The following is a 22,846-nucleotide window of genomic DNA, read 5'->3' on the forward strand; positions in this document are numbered from 1 at the left end:
AATGAACATAAGAATCTGAGAGAGAGATGCAGGAGCAGGTCATTCAACCTTTCGCATTTGTTCAGCAATTCATGGCCTATCTCCTACCTCAGCACCACTTTCCTGTACTAACCCCATATCGTTTGATTCCCATCATATCAAAAATCTCTCTCTTGAACATACTCGCTGACTGAGCCACCACATCAACCTACACGTCTTTGGGATGTGGGAGGAAAGTGCAGCACCCGGAGGAAACCCATGCAGTCATAGGGGGAGTGGGCAAACTCCTTATAGTCAGTGCCTGAGGTCAGGATTGAACCCAGGTCTCTGGAGCTGTGAGGCAGCGGCTCCATTAGTTGCATTGCTATGTCACTTTGTATTTGGCTCGGTCACCACATGGAGGGTTTTGTATTCTCACACCTGCTGTCATCATTTCAGGTTAGCCTGATCGGTCTGTCTGGGCCTACAGTCCCTGGGTTATGTAAGGGTCCAGTTTCAGAGAAGTGTCCATAAGCTGATTTGTCTAAGTCCGTTTCCTATAGTAACCTATATCATGTTGCTCTACATATACTTGCTATAATTCTTTCATTTCATTGAATATTCACCCTAACACTACTGATAATTAAACAAATGAAATATATACGGTATCCAATGAATACCACAAACATATTATTACTAGCTTGAAAAGTGCTTCAAAAATGTATGGGAGAATTTGTGTAAAGTTGGATTTCCTTAAATAAATCAGGTCATCTTTAACCTGGAGAGCCCTGTATTTCCATTACTATAGTAACAACATTAACACAAATCCAGATATTGGTGACTATCATCCATTTTGAGCAGCAGTGAGCTACCAATGATCCTTATTAAATACTGTTTCCATCGGCACTTGCAGCTGCAATGTAACAATGATATTCCCTGTAGGAGTAACATTTACTGAACTTTTGGATTAAACACAATTGTTAATTATTCCACATAGTCTTGGAACCTATTAAGGCTGGATGGTAAGTGGAGCTAGATAGTAACAGATTGCAATGTTGCAGTTAGAGTATTTCCCAAGATTAATACAGATTAAGTCCTCCCCAGGTTACGAACACCTGACATGAACAGCCCATACATCCGAATGAGCATTTGGGAGACCGGCAGGATGGATTTGCTGGCTGCTGCGGTTTGTGGAATATCAATGCATCTTGCAGAAAAATCTGAATGGTTGAGCTAAACGCCCTGGTTCAACTACATGTTGCCCTTGGTTGGCTGATGTTTTTACTTAACTATATTGTTGGGCGGCCGCGTTCCCAATTTACGAACTGTTTGGGTTACAAACAGGGATGGAACCTTGTCGTAGTCTGAGGAGGAATTAGTGCTCTCTGTGTATTATCAAACTCAATCACCTGACAGGGTCATTCATGGCATCGCTTTATTTGGCTGGATCTTGATTGCTGTGGAGCATCTCATGCCATTCCCTGTTTGTAATTTTTCCTGAACTCTGTGTCTTAGCCATTCTCCCAGGTTCTATGACTGACTGGGTTAGGATGCTGTTGAACAGAATTTGGTTTTCTGCACTGTAACTTGCTAAAAGTTTGAAGTGAAAAGTAGGGCAGATGGAACCTTAATGAACAGATGTAGCAACAATCTGCAGCTTTAGCTACTGAGATTTAAGAAAGACGATGTGAAAGGACTGAGATAAAGCCAGCAGAAGAGAAGTAAAAACAGAGATATCAAGTTGGATTACAAAGAGAGAGAGAATGAGAAAAAAAGAGTAAATTTAAACACATATTTGGCATATTTAATAGTAATTACGGTTTGAAGTGAGATTGAACAGTTCAAATTGTTTCCTTTTAACAATTCAATTTCATTAATCAATTGTTAGAAGGGACCCACATCTTAAATTCCAGACCTACTTTTGAGTGGCATTCGTTGGCAATTAATTCCCAAATCCAGCAAGTTCATATTAAATAAAAGAGGGGCTAAGAGTGAAATACCATTCATCTTCATTGTTGTGAAGTAAAGTGTTGAAATAAAATGGGCAAAATCTGCCAGTGACGTAAAAGTGTAAAAAAAATTCTAACTTACCTCAAACCATAACAGTAAACTATTAATTCTCCCATTCTGCCTAATGGTAGAATCACAGTAATCACTGACTCACTGCTCCCTACATCTTTAACTTAGTCCAGCTCTATAACCTACTGAGACCTCTGTGCTCCAGTTCCACTTTTTGATGAATTCTTCTATCCTTTATCCCACCACTGCTGGCTAAGTCTACCTCGTCCAGGCCCTGTGCTCTGAAATACTCTCCTTAAACCTGACCCATACTCTCTCTCTTCCTTAGCTTGTACTATATTGATCAAACTTTTGTTCTCTTATCTCATTTTGTGTTTTGGTGTCATGTGTCTGCAAAGTGCTTTGGAGCATTATTCTGTTTTGTTGCAAATGCTGAGAAATGACAAAGAAGCAAGCATTACTAATTCCTTTGCATTGAATTCCCTGAAGTTGGAAATGAGTTGCGTTGTGTTGTGGGTGGCTTTACTGAGCTTAATGATCTGAAACTGAGTTTTCTGGTCACATGCTCCTGGAAGATACCAGCACTCAACTGCTTGGATTTTGCAGATCACTCCCCATACTATTTATCCATTTCTTGGGATCTGTGTGTGGCTGGCAAGGCAGCACTGATTGACCATCGCTAATTGCCTTGGAGGAGATTGCGACGATCTACCTTCTTGAACTGCTGCAGTCCTTCTGGTGAGGGTACTCCCACTGTGCCGGAGTGGAGGGAGCTCCAGCATTTAAACTGAACAACATGGAAGGAAAGCAATATATTTCCATGTCAGGATGGTGTGGGACTTACAAATGATGGTGTTCCCACAGCATACTGCCCTCATCTTTTAGTAGTGAAGGTCACAGGTATGAGGAACAGCCTCAACAAGTAAGTGCAAGATATTTTGCATCTGGCACAAACTACAGCCACCATGTGCTTGGCAGTGGTGTAGGGAATGAATGTTTAGGGTGCTGGATGTGTTACCAGTTGAACTGTTTTGTCCTGGATGGTGTCAATCTTCTTGTTGGAGCTGTACTTACCTAGGCAAGTACAGAGTATTCCATCATGTTCCTGTCTCGTGCCTTGCTATAGTGGAAAGACCTTGGGGTGCCAGGAGGTGAGTTACTCACCACAGGATGTCCATCCTCTGATGTGCTGTTGTAGTCATGTTTTTGATGTAGCTGGTCCAATTAAGTTTAAGGTTGGTGGTGACACACCAATATGTTGACAGTTGACCTGGTGATGGTAGTACCATTGAATGTCAAAGTAAGGTGGTTAGACTCCCCACTGTTGGAGATAGCTGTGACAGGTCTGGAACAGAACGGTCCTAGAGGAACCCAAATTGGGCATCAGTGAGCAGGTTCGATAGCACCATTGCTGACACCTTCCAAGAGTGATGATTGAGAGTAGACTAATTGGGTGATAATTAGCTGCATTGCTTGGCCTGTATTTTGTGAATTGACCATACCTGGGCAATTTTCAGCATTGTCAGGTAAATTCCAGTGATGTAACTGTTGGCTAGTTTGGTTTTCTGTTCTACAGCTGGTTCATGATCTGGCTCTCAGCCGCTTCTCAAAATGATGGGATGTGAATAGAATTGGCTGAAGACTGGCCTTTGTGATGGTAGGGATCTCAAGAACAAGCCAAAATGAATTGTCCACTTAGCATTTCTGGCTGAATGTAGCTGAACTTGCCAACACCTTCAAGCATAAGTGCTGGCAAAACTACACGGAACTGCTGGCAAAGCCCAGCAAAATTTCTGCCATTGTTTAATTCAAAATTTTTCAAAATGCACTTGTGAATTGAGGAATATTTATGTTCATTTTGTCATTTTTTAAAATGCAAGTTTGGGATTACATTTTCATCCTTGTATGGAACCAAGTATTTTGCAGAGTATGCTTTGCTACCTAAGCGTATACAGAAATTACTTTGTTATGCTAAATAAACAGAGTATACGTTCTTCCCCATGTGGAGACTGTTTGTGGTATTCTGTTACAGTACGTGTGGTATGTGCAATGACACATGTCCTACAGCAGTGTGTATGGATGTTTGATCCTTCTCTTTGTGTTTATAATTGCTAGACCGAGAGCTTGCTGCTTGATTGGTTTACTCGGCTGACAGCATTCCTGTGGAGAACACCAGGCTTTGTCCAGTCATAAATGTATACAGTCAGCAGCACTGGAGTTCATTCAGCCCACCATGCTGGCTTCAACTCAGTGAAGGAACCTCTGGCTCTTTCTGCATATTTCCTTGGCAATGATTGGAGAGATGCTAACTAGGACTTGTGAGCCAGAAGATATTAAACAGGCTTGCACATTGTGCACACGGGCCTAAAACTCTGAGCAAAGATGAATTGCCTTTTTTTTCATCTTTCCACTCTCATACCATTTGATCCGTAGTTGTGCACTCAGGATGTATAGTGGGAGATGTGAAGCTCATGACCTTTCTTCAAAAGTTGTTTTATTTCTAGATGAATGCACAAATTGTTTCACCTTCTGCTTCTGAAAATGATATTTAATCATCATAAACCCATCATCTAAAATATAGTATCAGTAACTAGTCAAGGGTCCATACTTGTCTGTTTCTTTTGAATAGCAAATCGCAAGCTGGTGCAATGGTACTTCGAAGAAGCCAGGTTTCCACCCTGTTTCCAGTGATTTCCACTGGCTCCTGAAGGGACCAATTAAAGACACAGCAGGGGTACCCAGGAGCCAGCAGGGCTCTGGTTCATTAGCAAGTGGCCAGGCATTCTTTGTGAGTCCAGCAGGTGGCATCAGAGGGCAGTTATTTTGCTTCATTATTGAACAATACAGCACAATACAGGGCCTTTGGCCCACCATGTTGTGCCGACCTTTAAACCACGCCTAATACTATCTAACCCCTTCCTCCCACATATCCCCCTATTTTAAATTCCTCCATATGCTTATCTAACAATCTCTTGAACTTGACCAATGTATCTGCCTCCGTTATTACCCCAGGCAGTGCATTCCATGCACCAACCACTCTCTGGGTCAAAAACCTCCCTCTGATATCTCCCTTGAACTTCCCACCCATTACTTTAAAGCCATGCCCTCTTGTACTGAGCATTGGTGCCCTGGGAAAGAGGCACTGGCTGTCTATTCTATCTATTCCTCTTAATATTTTGTACGGCTCTATCATGTCTCCCCTCATCCTCCTCCTCTCCAAAGCGTAAAGCCCTAGCTCCCTTAGTCTCTCCTCATAATCCATACTCCCCAATCCAGACAGCATCCTGGTAAATCTCCTCTGCACCCTTTCCAACGCTTCCACATCCTTCCTATAATGAGGTAACCAGAACTGGACACAGCACTCCAAGTGTGGTCTAACCAGAGTTTTGTAGATCTGCATCATTACCTAGCGGTATTAATAATAGTGCTTGATTCATAGCCCATGAAGAGTCGTTTGGAAACATTAGAAATGTTTTTTAAAAAAATGGAGCATGAGACCAGGGGGAGGTTTCTCCTACTTGACCCAAATCTAACCGTTGTGCTTCCACCATCCTGGGTAGAAACAGCTTAATCAATGCCCAATGGTGCACACTGGAGATCCAGGAATTAGGCCAAATGATTTTTAACTTCAGAAATTGCTCAAAGTTTTTGGCAGATGAATCACTAAAAATTGAATTTTTAGCGACATATCCAAACTGTTCAAAATAGACTTTGTAATAAACCCAGATCCCTTCTGCCTTATCTAGTTTTGCCCTGCAATAGGTAGTCTGTATATTAATTGAGTCAGGGAAAATAACAGACCTTTTTGTAAATTGACCCTTGTTCATTTTTTTTTATTTCTTGTGCTCGTTTCTGAAGTAGAAAGGTTCATTTTGGGCCGCTGTTACCCAGAGCAAAATCAGAAACAAAAGTCTTTCTTGTCTGACTTATTGATTCCAAGTCAGTAAGAAGAGCCTGCAGCATCTCTGAGTTGACAATAACAACTTGTGTTCCTGAAGCACCCACCATGTAGTGAAGTAGCATTGCATTAGAGTTAGCAAACAAAATGTGACTCTGAAGTGTGAAAGAAGGGGTTCACCAGGATAGTGCAGAAGAGATTCACCAGAATGTTGCCTGGAATGGAGGGCTGTAGTCTTAAGGGGAGATTGGATAGGCTAGGTTTATTCTCACTGGATCATAGGAGGCTGAGGGCTGACCTTATAGAGGTTTATAAAAATTATGAGGGGCATAGATAATATAGTCAAAATAATTTTCCCAGGGCAATAATAGTCTTCCCAGTGAGTCTAGAGCTAGAGGGCATAGGTTCAAGCTGAAAGGGGAGAAATTTAAAAGGGATCTGAGGGGCAAGTTTTTCCACACCAATGGTAGTGGTTATCTGGAATGGGCTGCCAGATGGGTGGATACAATTACAATGTTTAAAAGACATTTGGACAGAAACTTGACCAGGGAAGGCATAAAGGGATAGGGGTCCTGCGGGATTAGCATAAATGGGCATCACGGTCAGCAAGGATGAGGTGGACTGAAAGGGCTGTTTCTGCACTGTATGTTTCTATGACTCTAAGGTATTTGGGTGGATTATCAAAAGCTTGGTTGAAGGGGTATGTTTAAGGGGTATTGTACAGAGAGAGAGAGAGGTGTAGGGAGGAATTCTATTTTTTGGATTTCAGCAACCAAAGGCAGGGCCTCCGGTAGTCGTGATGAAAACTGGGAATGTGCAATGAGACAATTGGAGGCATGCCAATACCTTGGAGAATTGTGAAGTTGGATAAGATGGAATACAGAGTGGCACCAAGCCATGAGAAATCCATGCAACTTTCAACTGTTCAAAAAAGATCATGCATATTAATTGTTCCATAACAAAATCCATCATTACTTAATGGGATTGTTGGTGCTGAGCTTTTTATAACACACTCAGAAGCATAATGTTCAAATGTTGCTATGCCAACCAACTCATGGCATTTACTGTCCAGATTTTATGAAGAATAAAGGCACTGAAGCAAATGGAAAATACACCTTTCTGTATACAAAAAAAATTCAGTCTTCCTATTTGTTTCACATGCATAAAATAGAGGGATATAGTGATTCAAAGCAAAAAGGAATATGTAGAATTTAGCTGAAAATCTTGATCGGAAATGTTCAGCTATTAAATAGCATCTGATCCTCATCCCTTTTCACTCTTGTCCAGCTTTGTCTCCCCCACTGCATGACCCACTTAAACACTGGGCTGAATTTATTTCCCAAGCTGATATCTTGTGTAATGTCAAGCTTTTCCTCTCCTCCTCATTTCCCTATGATGGCTTTCCTTAGATGCTCACTTAAAAATGACTTCCACAACCGTGTCTGATCTTGGCACAGGATGTACTGCCAACACAATGATTGTGAAAGCTTTCTCTGTTTTGCTTCCCCCTCCAACTTTCATTGCTGCAGCAGGGTCTGGATTTGATTTTTCTCTTTTTTATAGAAAAGGGAGGAGACTAAACCATCTTTTACTTGTTTGTCTTCTGTTCCTGATGTTTCTCAACCTTGAGGTTCTCTGTTCATTCCTTGACCTATTCAAGATCAGCGCAAGTTATGCTTGAACTGTAGTTACATCAATCTCAGTGGAGTGGTAAATTTGTCCCAAGTTCTTTCTCTTGATTTGTATTGATCTTTACAAGAAAGTATTGATCACTGCAACTTGCACTTGTATGGGATCAGAGTTAGTCATGATGATGTGTTGTTAAATAACTGGCTGACATTCACTATTTGTGAGGTGATGAGAAACTGCTAGTGTCTAAAAATCCTGCAGAAAATGAACAGAGAAAATCAGGAGATAAAAAGGGCTGCCATTTGCTGCCTGTCACGACATAACAAGGCACTTTTTAGTCATTGAGATGTAATCATTTGTAATATAGAAAAATAAGCAGGTATTTTGTACAAACAATTAAATAATGGCCAAAGGATCTGTTTTAAGTATGTTGGTTAAGGGATAAACCTTGGGCAGGATACCAGAGAGAATTCCCCAACTCTTCCTGGAAATATCATTGAGAGATTTTGTTTATGTCCAGTGGAGAGAGCAAATGGGGACTTGTTTAACATCCCATTGAGAAGATGGTACCTCTGACTATAAAGCCCTCCCGTGGGATATCATTTGAGTTGAGACCTAAATTTTGTGTTAACTGGGAGAAAAATTGTGAAAATTGTCAGTTGAGGCTTCATTCACTTGGAACCATAAGGCTCTGCAAGAGCTTATGAGGCATTTAACCAGGCACATGAACAAACAGGGAATGGAGGTGCGTAGATCATGTACAGGCAGATGGGATTAGTTAAAATTGGCATCGTGGTTGGCACAGACATCATGGGCCGAAGGGCCTTTTCCTGTGCTGTATTGTTCTATGAATTTGTTTTAAAATGCATGTTTTAATTGAGTCTATTTTGCTAGCACCCGAGTCTTTGAAAGAACAACAGGAACCTACATCTATAATGTCTTGTATTGTAACAGTTTTCCAGGGTGCTTCACCAGAGCATTTTTGACACTGAGCCACCGAGCCAGTGATCAGAACAGGTAGCCAAGCCGTGATGTAATAGGTTTTATGGAGCAACAAAGAATAGAGGAGAGGTTTAGGGAGGAAATTCCAGAATTTGGCATCTGGGACAATGAAGGGACAGCATCTGATGGAGGCGCGAAGGAACGTGAAGATGTTTAAGAGGACAGGAGGTGGCTGCAGTGAAAGCAGATGGTGAGGCAGGGAGTGGTTTTGAAGTAAGGATGAGATTTTTGCAATCATGACCTTGTCGGGCTGGAAGCCAATGGAACTCACCAACTCAGAGCCATGGGGAAGGCCATCAGAGAAAGCTCCAGGCCCCATAAAGGCCAGTGGCACAACAGGTAGAGCCACTGCCTCACAGCGGCAGAGACCTGGGTTCAATCCTGACCTCGTGTGCTGTCTGTGTGGTTTGCACATTCTCCCTGTGACTGTGTGGGTTTTCACCGGGTTCTCCAGTTTCCTCCCACACCCCAAAGACGTGGGTTGGGAGGTTAATTGGCTGCTGTAAATTACCCCTACTGTGTGAGTGAGTGGTAGAATTAGGGGGTGACATTGATGAGAATGTGGGGAGAATAAAATGGTGTTAATGTAGGATTAGTGTAAATGAGTGGTTGAAGGTCAGCATGGACTTGGTGGGCTGCAGATCTGCTTCCTTGCTGTATCACTCTGTGACTCTGTGATGATATTTCTCCAGCTTCTTCAATATCTGTTTTCTCCTTGCAGATAATGATGTTACTAATGAAGTAAGGAGTGCAGAAGTACCCTGCCGTTCTAGTGTACACTTCTGCCACTGATAATGACATCACGCAATAAGCTCAGATCACGTACAGCAGCAGTCCCCCAATAATATCATAGAATCTTACAGCACAGAAGTAGGCAGTGCACTTTCAGATTAAAACAGCAAACCAAAATAAAATCTCCTGCCTAACTCAACCATTAATCTTAAACCTCAGCCCTCTGGTTGCTAACTCAACTTCTGGTGGAAGTAGATTCTCCCTATTTAATCTCTCGGAATCATTCTTGACTTTAAGCACTTCTGTTAATTCTCCACTTAACCTTTGCTGCTGTGAAGTGACAGACTCCAGTTTGCCTAGCTTCTCTGTGTAATCTTACATCTACAGATGTTAAATGTACTGTCAGGCCTACTTAGAGCTGAGGTTCGATGCAGGGTTTGTCTGGTAAGTGCTTCTGCCCCACTTTTCTCCCACTCTGATATGCCAGTGTCTCTTGCCAAACATTTTTGAAAGCACCAGTATTCCTTTGTGTTCCAGGCCACGCAGTTACTTCATGTGAGCCTTTGCATTGAATCTTGGCAGATTATCCAGCAATGGAGTGCATCACAGCTAAGAAGGATCACGAATTCACCAGATGTCCTCACGCTGGCTTTCCACGGGGGTCACTGGATAGTGATTAGAAGCCAATCCACCCAGAGAATGAACAATTAGTCAATACAAAGGTCACTGGGAATTAAAGGAATCGTGCTTTTAATTGGAAATAGCCTTTTTTTTCCCTGAGAATAAACAAATTCTCTGCTTTTTAAAATCCTGTTACTGAAGTCGGAGGTCGTGTTCACAACTCACTTTCTCCTTTCTCACTCTCGGCATTCATGCCCAATGTTGTGATATGCAGTCAGCACTAATTTCACTCTGGCAGATTGATCGACTGACTCACTGTTCCTGTGTGGAGGGTGCTAACATATGGTGCTAGGCGTAATCTGCATCACCTCCCCCTCCAGGGGCACTGGCCCTGTTTCTGGCATGTGTGCAAGAGATTCGTTAGTGGTGTTTTGCTATTCTCCTGTTTTCTGTTGCAAAGGTGTCATTCTATGCTTAATTTCAATGAATTGCCAAAGCTGCTATAAAGCACCACTGTCTCCTGTTACAATGCATTGTCCTTTCTCACTGCAATATGGCATCTTCCTCATTTTATTTTTACAAGCAGATATAAATTAAAGGTCATTAAAGAATTCACCCAGTACTTGCATCTTGCTGGAACTACCATTAACCTTTGACTGGATGGGGTCTGGGATTTGCTCCCAGGGCTCTTTGCTCTCTTGGGTCAATGGTCCATTTGACAAGAGTCTCGACAACAGTTTAGAGGTGAAGTACTTAAGACCCAGCTATTAGTTGATCTGAATTCAAAAAAAAAACAACAAATGCTGGAAATACTCGGGAGGTCAGGCAGCATCTGTGGAAAGAGGAACAGAGTTGACATTTCAGGCCGGAACCCTTCAGCTAATGGTAACGGGTCCTAGAGCCAAAATGTTAACTGGTTCCTTTCCACAAATGCTACCTGGTGCAAGCCTCATCACACTTTTACACCTTTGAAACCTAGAACATGAGGTGATTATTTTGGTACCTTCTTCCTCTCTCCTCGAAGGCATTAATCAAAGAGGAGTTGATGTTCCGAGGGATGCTGACAGCCAAGTGATTACTTAACTGATCAGGAGTGGGGATCCTGGCTGATCTTTCCCTTCCCTGCCAACCCATCCCCAGGTTGGTCTAATGCATCTCTCTCACTAGGCTGAAAACCTGAGCGATTGGTAGGCTCTATTCCCCTGGTTGCACATTACTGATCATTACTTTCCTACATCCTCTCCATCTCAAAGGCTGTCTGCTGTACTTGCCCATCTTCACTCCTGCCTCAGCCTGACAAATGCTGAAACCCTCCATTTGTTATTTCCAAGAATTGCTATTCTAATCTTCTCCTTTCACATAAACCTGAACCCATCCAAAGCTCTGCACCCTGTTTCCCAGCTCGCTCCAAGGTGCATACTTGGTGTTTACATTTGCTCCCATTGTGCACTTCTGATTCTTCAATTCCAAATCCTGTAGTGATCTCGATCCTCTTTCTTTCTCCTCTATCCCTAAAACACTCAGACCTCTGCCTCTCCAGCTCTGGCCTTGCATCACAAATTTCCATCACTTCATCATGGATGAAGCACCAAACACGAGGCACCTTGGAACAATTTACTGCTGTAAAAATATTGCTTCCCGCTGAGAAAATACAAAACATTCTCATTGCAAGAAGTCACCTTTATTGTTGAATTACTTTCTGACCAGTAGAACTATGAGAGGAAAGCCCCTATTTTTGTATGGACAGTGTGAGATGATTCATTTCTGCAGATGAACACTGGGTTTGCAGGTGCAACTGGTGTCAATTACAAGGATAAATTAAAGCCTGTAATTTTGATCAGTGTAAACTGCAGGTGGCTGAGCTACGTTGGGACAGTATATAGTTTGTGATATGAACACCAGGCATCATTGTAAGGCCTTGCCCTTCTCTGTAACCTCTTGCAACCTTGAAAGCAGCCAAGATCCCTGCAGTCTGGCACTTGTACATTCCCTTTCCCTTCACCCTACTGAGGTTTCTGCTTTCTCTCCCTCTATCTCCTCGCCCCTCCCTATTTCTCTTGCTTCATCCTCATCTCTGAACTTGGTCACCTAAAATAACATATTTTCTGGCTCAGGGCCCATCATTGCCAGAATCTATTTGTGCGATGAGCTTTATTTTCCTAAAGGCCCTATAGATACACTATTGGATAATAGGTGAGATGTCATGGGAGTGCTTTGTTACCGCTTCAGTCATAACAAGCCAACTGATATCAGTAGTCTACATGTTGCTGTACTGTTGCCTGCTGAAGACTGGCTTGGTAGATATTGGATTACTGAAATGGTTTCATTTTACATTTGCTTTTCCTTTAAAAGTAGTGCTGCATTGTAACAGCATCTCTCAAGTTTGGTGGGAATAGATCATTCTTGGGCCTGAGCATATCTTGTTCGCTGACATTTCAGTGCATCATTGAAGTAATGTTAAATTGTCAGAAGGCTGGATAAGACATTAAGCTGAGGTTTTTGCCCCATTCACACTCCATTTGAAAAGGACTGGCAGGTTAACCAAACCAGTTCCAAAAATGAGCATTGAACTGCTTTTTTAAGCAAATTAAGTAATTATTTACGTTGTTTAGTTTTTGGATGTTGCTGTGTATTTCATTGGTGGCTAAAGGGTGTGATTGGTACTTAATAGAAATACAGTTTGTTTTTAATCGAAAAGATGGTTGAGGGTGGTGTAGAGGCAGGAACTCTCCTGACATTTAAGAACCATCTCGATGAGCGCTTGAATTGCCAATGCATAGGTGGCTACGGGGGCTAAGTGCTGACAAATGGGATGAGTGTAGATGGGTATTCAATGGTCAGCATGGACATGGTCGGCCGAAAGGCCTTTCTCTGTGCTGTGTGACTCTGAGGATCAATGGAGCAAGAGATGTATTGAAAGGGCATGAAGAGTTCTGAAGAGGGTGAGAGAAAGATGTGATTTTCTTGTTAAAGTTCTTGATGTTACATAAGTCCTGCAGAAACAAGCATCCAGGGATGGATGTAAGTAAAGCTTGCCAGTGATTTTAGCTATTTGCACTCCAAGCAGCAGATACTCTGCAAAAAGAAATTGCACACCTAAATTTTATGCAATTGTCTACTTGCTTTCTTCATGTGTGGCAGTTAAGAAGCGACTGCCACAGAAGACAACGTATCAGAATTTTCAGAATGAGGATTTGCACGGAGCAAGAATTTAAGGTTTAACATCTCATGTGCAGTACTTTCATGAACTGGTTCTTTTTGAGCACTGTTCTTTCATCATCTTCCTCTGATAATTTCTTTGTACTGCTCTCCACTCACATCCCCTTCCTCTTCGAACAATCCTGGTTTCTCTGTATGCTCCTGGTAACTGCTCTTTCCCATTTCATTTTGCGCCAGCACTTTTCTCCATTCATCAAACATTTCTGCAGTTGCCATTGTGCTCTGTCACACCCACAGCTCCATCTTTGACAGCATAGTCCCCATTAAAACCATTTTTCTCTCTCGCTCTGGCTGTTTCTCAAGTCCATTCTACCCTCACCTCCAATGCTTGTGAAAAGGCCATGGCTCCTTTGTCATAACACGGAGACCGTCTGATTAGTTTGCTTGGCATCCTTCTGTGCTTCCTTTGTCATGCCTCCTCTTGCCCCTGCTGTTCTCACCTTGTCCATTCGACCCACCCCTCAATCTTATTTCCACCAATCTATTGACTGGGCATCTTCCCATCTTGGTTTCCTTGTTAACGATCCTCTCACTTCAGGGCGGCTCACCTCCACCCTTCAGATCTGTCTTCAGCACCCGTCTGCTCAAAAATCCAATCCTCGCCTCCTCCATCCTTGCAAACAACTGCCCCATCTCCAACCTTGTAGCCTATCCACACTCCTCTAATATGTTGTAGCCTCTCACGTCCTTACCCATCTTACATGGATCATGAAAATCAAACATTGATGCTGCCTGATCTGCTGAAAGTTTCTAGCATCTTCTTATTCTATAGCTCATCCAGTAGAACTCCCAAAATCCAGTAGGCTCGGGACCTTGGTGGACTGTTCTTAGCGGATTATTGGCTGCTAATTTTATTAATACCCAAACACTCTTTTAATTCACTTAATTTAGATGTTACGCAGCATGATAAGTCTTCCAGTGAACCTGGTAAGTTTAAAGGGAGCAAGGGAACTGGGGCTCTGATGAGTGGAAAGGGGCATTGTTTGAATACCCAGCTCTTTTTCTCTCTCTCTACTGCCTCTTCGCTCTCTATGGCCTCTGCTTGGCTGACATCTAGCACTGGATTCACAGAACTTCCATTAACCCCTAAGAACATAAGACCAAACCCTCAGCCTTTGGTCCCCTTCACAATTGCAAAGCTTTAACCACTACCTCTATCCTTTACCCTGCAACTCTGTGTGAAACGGAGCAGCTTTTGTTATCATATTTGACTCCAATGTACACCTGACCAAATGCTACCTGTTTCAGAGCATCTCTAATACCAACTCTGCCTCAATGCATCCACTGTTGAGACCCTTGTTCATTTCAGTAGGTTTCTGACTATAGATTTAGGGTCATCCAAAATTCTGCTTCCTGTATCCTAACCTGAACCATCTCGCTGACTGATTCTTTGTTAAACACAGCCTTGATTTTAGAATTACTGTCCTCTTTTCCAAATTCCTCATGGTCTTGCCCCTTCACATATCTTCGATCTCTTGTGTCCCTATGACCCTTTGAGATATCTGTGCATGATTATCCCTGAATTTATTTGTTCTGTCATTGGTCTCTTTATCTTGAACTGCCTGAACCCTGAGTTCTTAACTTCCCTCTCTAAACCTTTGCTTCCTTCTTTTACACATTCTTTAAAATCTGCCTCGTTGACCAAAGGTCTGTCCCATTATCTGCTCCTGTGGCTGAAAGACAATTTTTGTTTAATTTTCCTGTTAGTACCTCACAATATTTTGGTGCATTAAACGAGCTTTATAAAGAGAAGTTGTTAACCTCAGGAGTTTCTTTTCCAATCTCCAGTACCACATCTCTGCAAAGGATGAAGCAAGGTGGTAGCGTGCCATGTTGCTATTCATCCCAGTGTTGTTTGTTTCAGCCTATCAGTTCCATATTGCAGCCTGACTGCAAAGGCTTGGTGGTTTCCTAACTGGATGTGTGTAATCTGGAGAGCTATTCCATATGCTTCACGTGCCCAGAAACAGCATGGAAGCATTGGAGGAAAGTGTTTGTAATTGAGAGGGAGGAGATCCATGCCTGCTTGAGAAACTGTGATTGTGTCAGTCTGGTGCATCCAGAAATAGTTCTCTATTCAAATGGGAAAGAAAGGTTATTGTTGAGGCTTGTGCAAATGTTTTACCCCTACTAATATTCACTCTTAAATTGTTGGATTTATTTTGTTCACTGGGTGCATGGAGCAGACGTTCCATTGTTCCTGGAAAGTTCATGGTTGTTCTTGAGAAGATGGTGATGGTGAGCTACTCGAGGGCGGCCCAAGTGGCACAGCTGGTAGAGTCACAGCTTCACAGCACCAGGGACCCGGGTTTGATCCTGACCTCAGGTGCCGTGTGTGTGTGGAGTTTGCGTGTTCTCCCTGTAATTGCATGGGATTCCTCCAGGTGCTCCGGTTCCCTGCCCCTTCCCAAAGGTGTGCAGGATGATAGGTTAATTGGCCGCTGTAAATTGCCTCCAGTGTGTAGGTGATTGGGAGAATCTGGGGGGAGTTGATGAGTGTGGGGAGAGTAAAATGGGATTAGTGTAAATGGGTGCTTGATGGTCAGCATAGTCTTGGTGGGCAGAAGGGCCTGTTTCTGTGCTGTATGACTCTAGGATTTGAATAGGGAGCTATTCACCATTTCACCAGAACTCCCTATTAGTAACACAGTTAGGGGATATTAATGGCAGTTAGGTCAGTGCCAAAGAAGACATTGCCAGCTTTCAGTCTTGTTCTGCAACAGCTCATCATCTCAATCACAGATTGTAACTGTCACAATTCAGTTAAAGAATTTAAGCCATGTGCTCTAGGGTTCATGAGAGACATTACATTGTTAATGGAGAGGTTTGGAGCAATGGAATGTTTTTAAAGTTGAACAGGGTATATCTTATTTTCCATGAAGGTTGCACAGGGAAGAAAACCTGAGGTAGAGCCCCGCATTAAGTAGTTTATACAGGGCCACAGACCAAGTCTTTCTGGGATGCCTTAAAGTTTTCCCCAGTGTGCCATTTGTTGCTCTGACTCAGCCAAGCAGGATAGTGGCATCACATGGACACGTGCTTGGCCATGCTTTCTGTGGGTGGCTGCATGGAGGAGTCTAGGGAGGTGTTAAGTAATCTTAGGATAATTGCTACTTTGACTCTAACCAGTGCAAATTCAAATACCAAGCTCACCCGTGATCAGAAATAAATCTTTCTCCCTTTTAAGATGAGTTTTGAAAATGATTGCATTCTACTGATGGAAGGAATAATTAAATTATAGTGTGAGGCGATATGGAACAGTATAAGTAAATTAAATTTAACTACTTTTGTTGGCTAGCTTTGTAAAAATATTAAGGTGTTATTTTTGCCAGTCTTACCAAACCATTGACCTAATCTAGGGGCCACACAGTAGGAAGCCATGCAGACATTATATTGAATGAGCTCCTGCATAAACATGTTCAATTACTTTTTTTGAATATTAAAAAATAAACTTTTTTCACTGCAACTTGTCTCTCGTTTCTGGTCGTTATCAACTGTCTGTCCTGTGTTATCAGTAATCCATCCTCCAAAGCCATGGTATGAATATGTCTTGTAGCTGGTTTCACCTCTACCTTAATGTGTGCAGTTGGCTGTGCCTGCTGCTAGTCTTGCCCTGCCTTTCACTGTAAATTGTTTCTGTGACAGGTGGCCGCTTTAAGAAAGAGATTGTGGTGGATGGTCAGAGTTACCTCCTGCTGATCAGGGATGAAGGGGGCCCTCCAGAGGCACAGGTAGGTATTGCTATGGGCAACCAGCTCTCAGTAAAATCATGCAAATTACCATCTGTATCTCTGCATGCTTTTTAATATGAGAACTGGTGTTACTGCATTATATTAAAAATAATGCAGAGGCCATTTTATTTTTAAACTAATGAAGTTCTTTTCTGTGAGAAGATGGGTCATGTAGGATTTTCCATTAAAGGGGATTAAATTGGTTTATTCAAGAATTACATTGTAATGAAGATTAAATCCACTTTGAGTTTGTACGACTGCGCTATGTGAAATGATTAATGATTTACTAATCTTTAATTGTCTTTGAGGATCAGGATGTTTCTGGTGCAGAGATTAGCAGTCACTGAAACACAACCCATTTGGTACACTCTGATCACTCCCATAGTTAATTTACATTAATTGTTTTATGATTACTTTCTATTGATTTTTTTTCTTCCAAGGTTTACGATTTGCTGTTTGGTAGCGAGACTGGCTATCCAAGTCCATATTTAATAACCTCATACTGCAATTTCTGTTTAAACCTCTTGGAGATGGTGTGGGCAGCACAGAACAGGAAGCTCGTAGTGTCACACAGCATGGAAACAGGTCCCTTGGCCAATCAGTCCATGCTGACCATAAAGCACCCACTTGTGCTGATCCTATTTTTTATTCTCCCCACATTACGTTTATCTTTAGGGCCCACGAGCTTCACGGTGACTGATTGGCCCATTGAGCAGGTTCAAATAAATGTAGAGTGCACCAAAATAGAGAAATAGGAAGACTTCTTTTAATAAACATTTGTTGCGCAATTTCCATTTAAGTCAGTAAAGGAGCTTTCAATAAAACACTGGGTACTTTGGGCCAGCTCAAAATCGGGTTGCAGCAAGTCAACACTGAAGGTTATGAATTAGTTTGGAAGTTCAAGTGAAACTGCTCATCATTTCCTGCAGCCACTAAGATAAGTGAGTGTCAGTTGAGTTCCTGTTACCAGGACCACCACCTTGTCTGACAGTGAATGAATGAGCAAGTCCATGAGAAAAGGTTGGTTGTGGTTTAGGTCACCAATACCTCAGTGGATTCCCAGCTTAGTACCGGAGCTGCTGACTCCAATTCATGGTCAGCTGTTAGGCATTAATTAAAACAACTGTTTTGCAGCAAACTTGGGTGGATTAAATGAAAGGACTATAAAAGGTAGTTGGTCCCGTGGTATCTGAGGATTGATATTCAACTAAGTTATTCAGACTCATAATGGCCCGTCTAACTCCTCCCCCCACCTCCACCTCTTTATACTGGCTATATTCACTCTCAGTTCCGATGTAGGGTATCAACCCGAAACATCAACAGTTTCAGGCCCCAGTTCCCAGAGGCTGCTTGACCTGCTGAGTTACGCCAGCAGTTTGTTTTTTGCTCATAGTTAGAAGTGCCCCTTACTTGGTAATGTCACTTCTGACATTTCTTTAAATACAGGATTTTGAAACTAAATGACAAATTTCCAAATACATCTTGAAGTTCATGGGATTTGTTGTGGTCAAGCAGTGAGAAATAAACCGAGCCCATTTTTGATCTGCATTATCAATATTACAGTGGTTTATCTGCAATTAAAAAGAAAGACTAGAAGACTGAAGAGTACGAGGAAACCTGAGATTTATCCCTCCTTGTGTGTCAGTTTTAAAACACTGCCAGTTTGCACTTGTCAGATAGACGCTAATGGCTTAAAAGCCATTCCTTCACAGAGCAAGAAAAGGAAAGCGCACCTTTTTTGCCTCGTGAGGAAAACTTTGCCATTTTCAATTATGGTCATCTTAAAAGATACAATCATGAAGTTGGGGGGTTTATTTCAAACCTTTTCTTCTGAGTCGTTAGCAGGTAAGTGGTGAAATGAGTGGAATGGAAATTATTGATTGTTGGATCTGTTTCAGCTAATTTCTTATTGATTGATCTGACTTACATGCAGTTCGCAATGTGGGTGGATGCTGTTATATTTGTCTTCAGTTTGGAGGATGAGAACAGCTTCAATGCAGTCTACTACTACTACACCAGGATGGCTAATTATCGGAGCACCACAGAGATCCCCATGGTTCTGGTTGGAACGCAAGGTGAGAGGATAATGCAGAGTTCCATGGCACTGAGCAAAGTTGCATGGACAAGAACTGAAATATTGAATTGTTTGTGTTGCTTGACTTGAATAGCCAACCCAGGGATCCAGTAAAGGTGTTGCCCTGGAGCTTGTTGGTGCCACGTGCAAAAGTAAGTTCGGATCCGGATAGGATTCTTTCTATGGTGCTTCTGTAAAAATTGGTAAGAGTCATCGGGGAACTGCCGAATTTCATTAGCCTTCTGAGGAGGTAGAGGCATTGGTGTGCTTTCTTGACCATAGGTCAATGTGGCTGGATCAGGGCAAGCTGGGCAAGCTGTTGGTGTTATTTACACCTAGGAACTTGAAGCTCTCAACCATCTCCATCTCAGCACCATTGATACAGACAGGGGCGTGTATTCCACCCCGCTTCTTGAAGTTGGTGACCAGCTTCCTCATTTAGCTGACATTGAGGGAGAGGTTATTATCTTGACACCATGCCGCAAGGCTCTTTATTTCCTCTGACCTTCTCTTGTTTGCAGCAGTCTTTTGCATGTCATGACAAAGGAGAATTTGAACCTTGAACTTTGTGATGTATTTGAAAGTCCACTTGGCTAACTGTAGATATGTGCCCCTTTCTGTTTTGTTAATTAGTTAAACTTCGTAGTTAGTGTTACATGAGCCTGAGTTCCTGCATTTTTATGGACACCACTGCCCTCTGCTGGCTGATAATGTTCATTCACATGAAGACAGTTCTCTCAGGGTTTGCGACTTAAGGATGATTTCATCAAACTGTGGAATCTCACAGCACGGGGCTGTCAGACCCTTCGCTGTTGTGCCTACTCTTTTGAAAGAGCTATCAAAGTTTAACATTTAAGCAACATTTAAGAGGCATTTAGCTGAACAGGCAGGAATGGAAGGATACAGACCATGTGCAGGCAGATGGGATTAGTTTAAATTGGCATAATGGTCAGCACAGATTTTGTAGGTCAGAGAGCCTGTTCCCGTGCTGTACTGTACTATGTTCTATAGTCTCGCTCCTCTGCTCTTTCCTCAGAATCAGCCAATATTTACATTTGTGAACACATTCAAATACATTTAACAATATAGCCGACAGTCAATGTTTCGGGTCGAGACCATTCATCTGGACCATTTTCCTCCATAGATGCTGCCTGACCCGCTGAGTTCCTCCAACGCCTTTGTGTGCTGCTGTAGATTTCCAGCATCTGCAGTTTCTCGTGTCACAATATATTGAAAGTGTTTTGATTGCTGTTTCAGGCTGTGTGAACCAGATCACTCCTCTGTGTAAAATGCATTTTCCTCATCTCGTATATCATTCTCATCCCAGTCGCATGAGATCTGGGTCACTCGGTTATCAATGTGCCATGGAAGAGGTTTCCTCCAATTTGCTCATCAGGTTACTCAGAATTTCATGTGACTCTTTGTATCTCCCATCGCCTTCTCTGTTCTAATGAGAGCTACACAAAGCTGGTCTTTCATCGACAGTCTTGATCCCTCAAGCATTTGACGCACTTCCTGAAGTGTAGTGATGAGAAAAGAATAAATATTTCAGCTGAGACCTAACCAGTGATTGATTGAGTTTTACCACAAACGTTTCACCAGGATGTTGCCCGGATTGGAGTGTTTTAGTTATGGGGAGAGATTGTGTTCCCTGGACCAGAGGAGGCTGGGGTTGACCTGAAAGAGATATGCAAAATTATCAGGTAGCTGGAGATAGTAAGAATTCTTTTTTCCCATGGTGGGGTCTTTAAGACAAGTGGCCATCAGTTTAAGATGAAGGTAGGAGGTTTAGCGAGGATCTGAGGGGTAATTTTCCACTTAGAGGTTGGAAGCTGGAATGTGCCGTTTGAGTGGGTGGTGGAGACAGATACTTCCACATTTAACAGCCACTTGAATCACCAAGGCATTGAAGGCTACAGATTTAAGGTGGGTAAATGGGATTAGTGTGAATGAGTGTATTGGTCAGCATGGACGCGGTGGGCCAAAAGGCCTGTTTTTGATCTGTATGATTCTGTGACTAAACTTTTGCTTTTGTGCACCACCTCTTTTAACATCAAGGATCCTATTTTTTTTAACAGTTTTCTCCATTTTCTGTCTCTCACCTCATGGAACTGCCCGGTTGTTGTTCTGAGAACGCCATTCAGTTGAAATCAGTTGCCTCATAACAGCTTTGCTTTGCTTGTCTAAACCACCCCCCCCCCCCCCCCCCCGCCCCCATAACCCCTGAGAGGCCTAAAGCCTCGTCCGTTTCGTGGTCAATCACCTCGATGCCAGAAGGTTCTGATGATCCATAGTCATCAAGTTGTACAGCGCAGAAACAGACCCTTCTGCCCACCACGTCCATGCTGACCTTTTTGCCCATCTACATTCATCACATTTTCCTGCATTAGTTCCATGTCTTCCTATACCTATAGAATACTATACTATTAGAATACCTATAAAATACTATACATTTCTGTACTATTCAAGTGTCTGCCTAAGTGCAGTGATTGTATTTGATTCCACCACCTCCTCCGACAATGAACTCTGTATAAAAACAAAACTTTCCCTCGGATCTCCTTTGAAGCTCCTTCTCTCACCTTAAAGCCGTGTCCTCTTGATTTTGACACCCCTATGAGGTGTCTGATCATCTACCCCATCTATGCTTCTTTATATATCAGGTCACTCTGCAGCCGCCTCCGCTCCAGGGAAAACGAGCCCAGCCTATCCGATCTCTTCCCATAACTAAAGTCCTCCAATTCAGGCAACATCCTGGTGAATCTCCTCTGCACTCTCTCCAGGGCAACCACATCCTTCCTACAGAGTGGCAACCAGAACTGCACATAGTGCTCCAAGAGTGGTCTTACCGGTGTTTTGTAAAGTTGTAACATGATGTCCCAACTTTTATATTCAATGCCCTGGCTTTCGAAGGCAGACAGGTCGTATGCCTTCTACCTGTGTTGCCACTTACAGGGAACTATGGATTTGAACCCCAAAACCTCTCTGTTCATCAACATTCCTTAGTCCCCCATTATTTACTGTACAGGTCTTGCCCCTATTTGACTTAACTAAATGCAACACCGCACCTTTGTTGGGATTAAGTTCCATCTGCCAACATTCCATCTGATCTATGTCCCTGTGATTTTCTGCTGTGATTGGGACGTTAATCAGCGAGAGAGTGTTCAGTATAATATCCCATCAATATTTTGTTCTTCTACAGATGCCATCAGTACAGCCAATCCAAGGGTGATCGATGATTCCAGGGCTCGTAAACTCTCCAACGAACTGAAGCGGTGCACTTACTACGAGACGTGTGCGACCTATGGCCTGAATGTGGAGCGTGTTTTTCAGGACGGTGAGGCATTTGTTCTCTTGCTGAATTCTGACGGGCTTCAGAATAGCTGCCGGGTCATCAGGAAGTACCCGTTAGCTCACATCGCTGGTGTGTTTGGCTGTGGAGGGGGACCCCCGTCCAGGGTGCTCACCTTGTGTCCCAAGCTCGGCACTTTTAATCCCACAACAGAGCGGAGACTTTACCTCCACGCTCCTGAGTTAAACCACTTTATTTTTAATCACAATTCATTATATTATAAACAGATATCCTTTGCAAAATAACATCACACCATTGAATTCTTTATGATTTTGCTCACTGCCACTATTTTTAAACTGCACTTTCTTATAACTCTTGGGATTCATTCAACTCTTTTAGTTTCTCTCCCCTGTAGTTGGGCATTGTTGTTGTCGTATCTGCAGCTCATTTCTCCGTACTCTCCTTACTAGCTTTGTTTCCAGATCCTCGTTCTCTGTGGGCCTATCAAAATCCTTCTATATTCCCCCTCCTCTCCCCTTCTCCCCACACCCCCTCTCCCACTTCTCCCTGCACTTCCCCTTCTCCCTGCAACCCCTCTGCCACTCCCTCTCTCCCTCCCCCACTCGCCCTCCCTCCATCACTCCCCCTCTCCCCCCCACCACTCCCCCTCCCTC

At 42.8% G+C, this 22,846-nt stretch overlaps 1 protein-coding gene across 1 annotated transcript in view; it reads left to right on the top strand.

The window, feature by feature from the left end:
* Positions 1-22,846, top strand: part of LOC127568304 (arf-GAP with GTPase, ANK repeat and PH domain-containing protein 1-like) — a 540,943-nt gene that overhangs the window by 264,943 nt on the left and 253,154 nt on the right. The window contains 3 exon segments of the mRNA XM_052011908.1: positions 16,724-16,809; positions 18,743-18,884; positions 22,083-22,217. Coding sequence (XP_051867868.1) covers positions 16,724-16,809; positions 18,743-18,884; positions 22,083-22,217 — 363 coding nt within the window.

This window comes from Pristis pectinata, chromosome 1, assembly GCF_009764475.1.
Source record: "Pristis pectinata isolate sPriPec2 chromosome 1, sPriPec2.1.pri, whole genome shotgun sequence".
Taxonomy (NCBI): Eukaryota; Metazoa; Chordata; class Chondrichthyes; order Rhinopristiformes; family Pristidae; genus Pristis; species Pristis pectinata.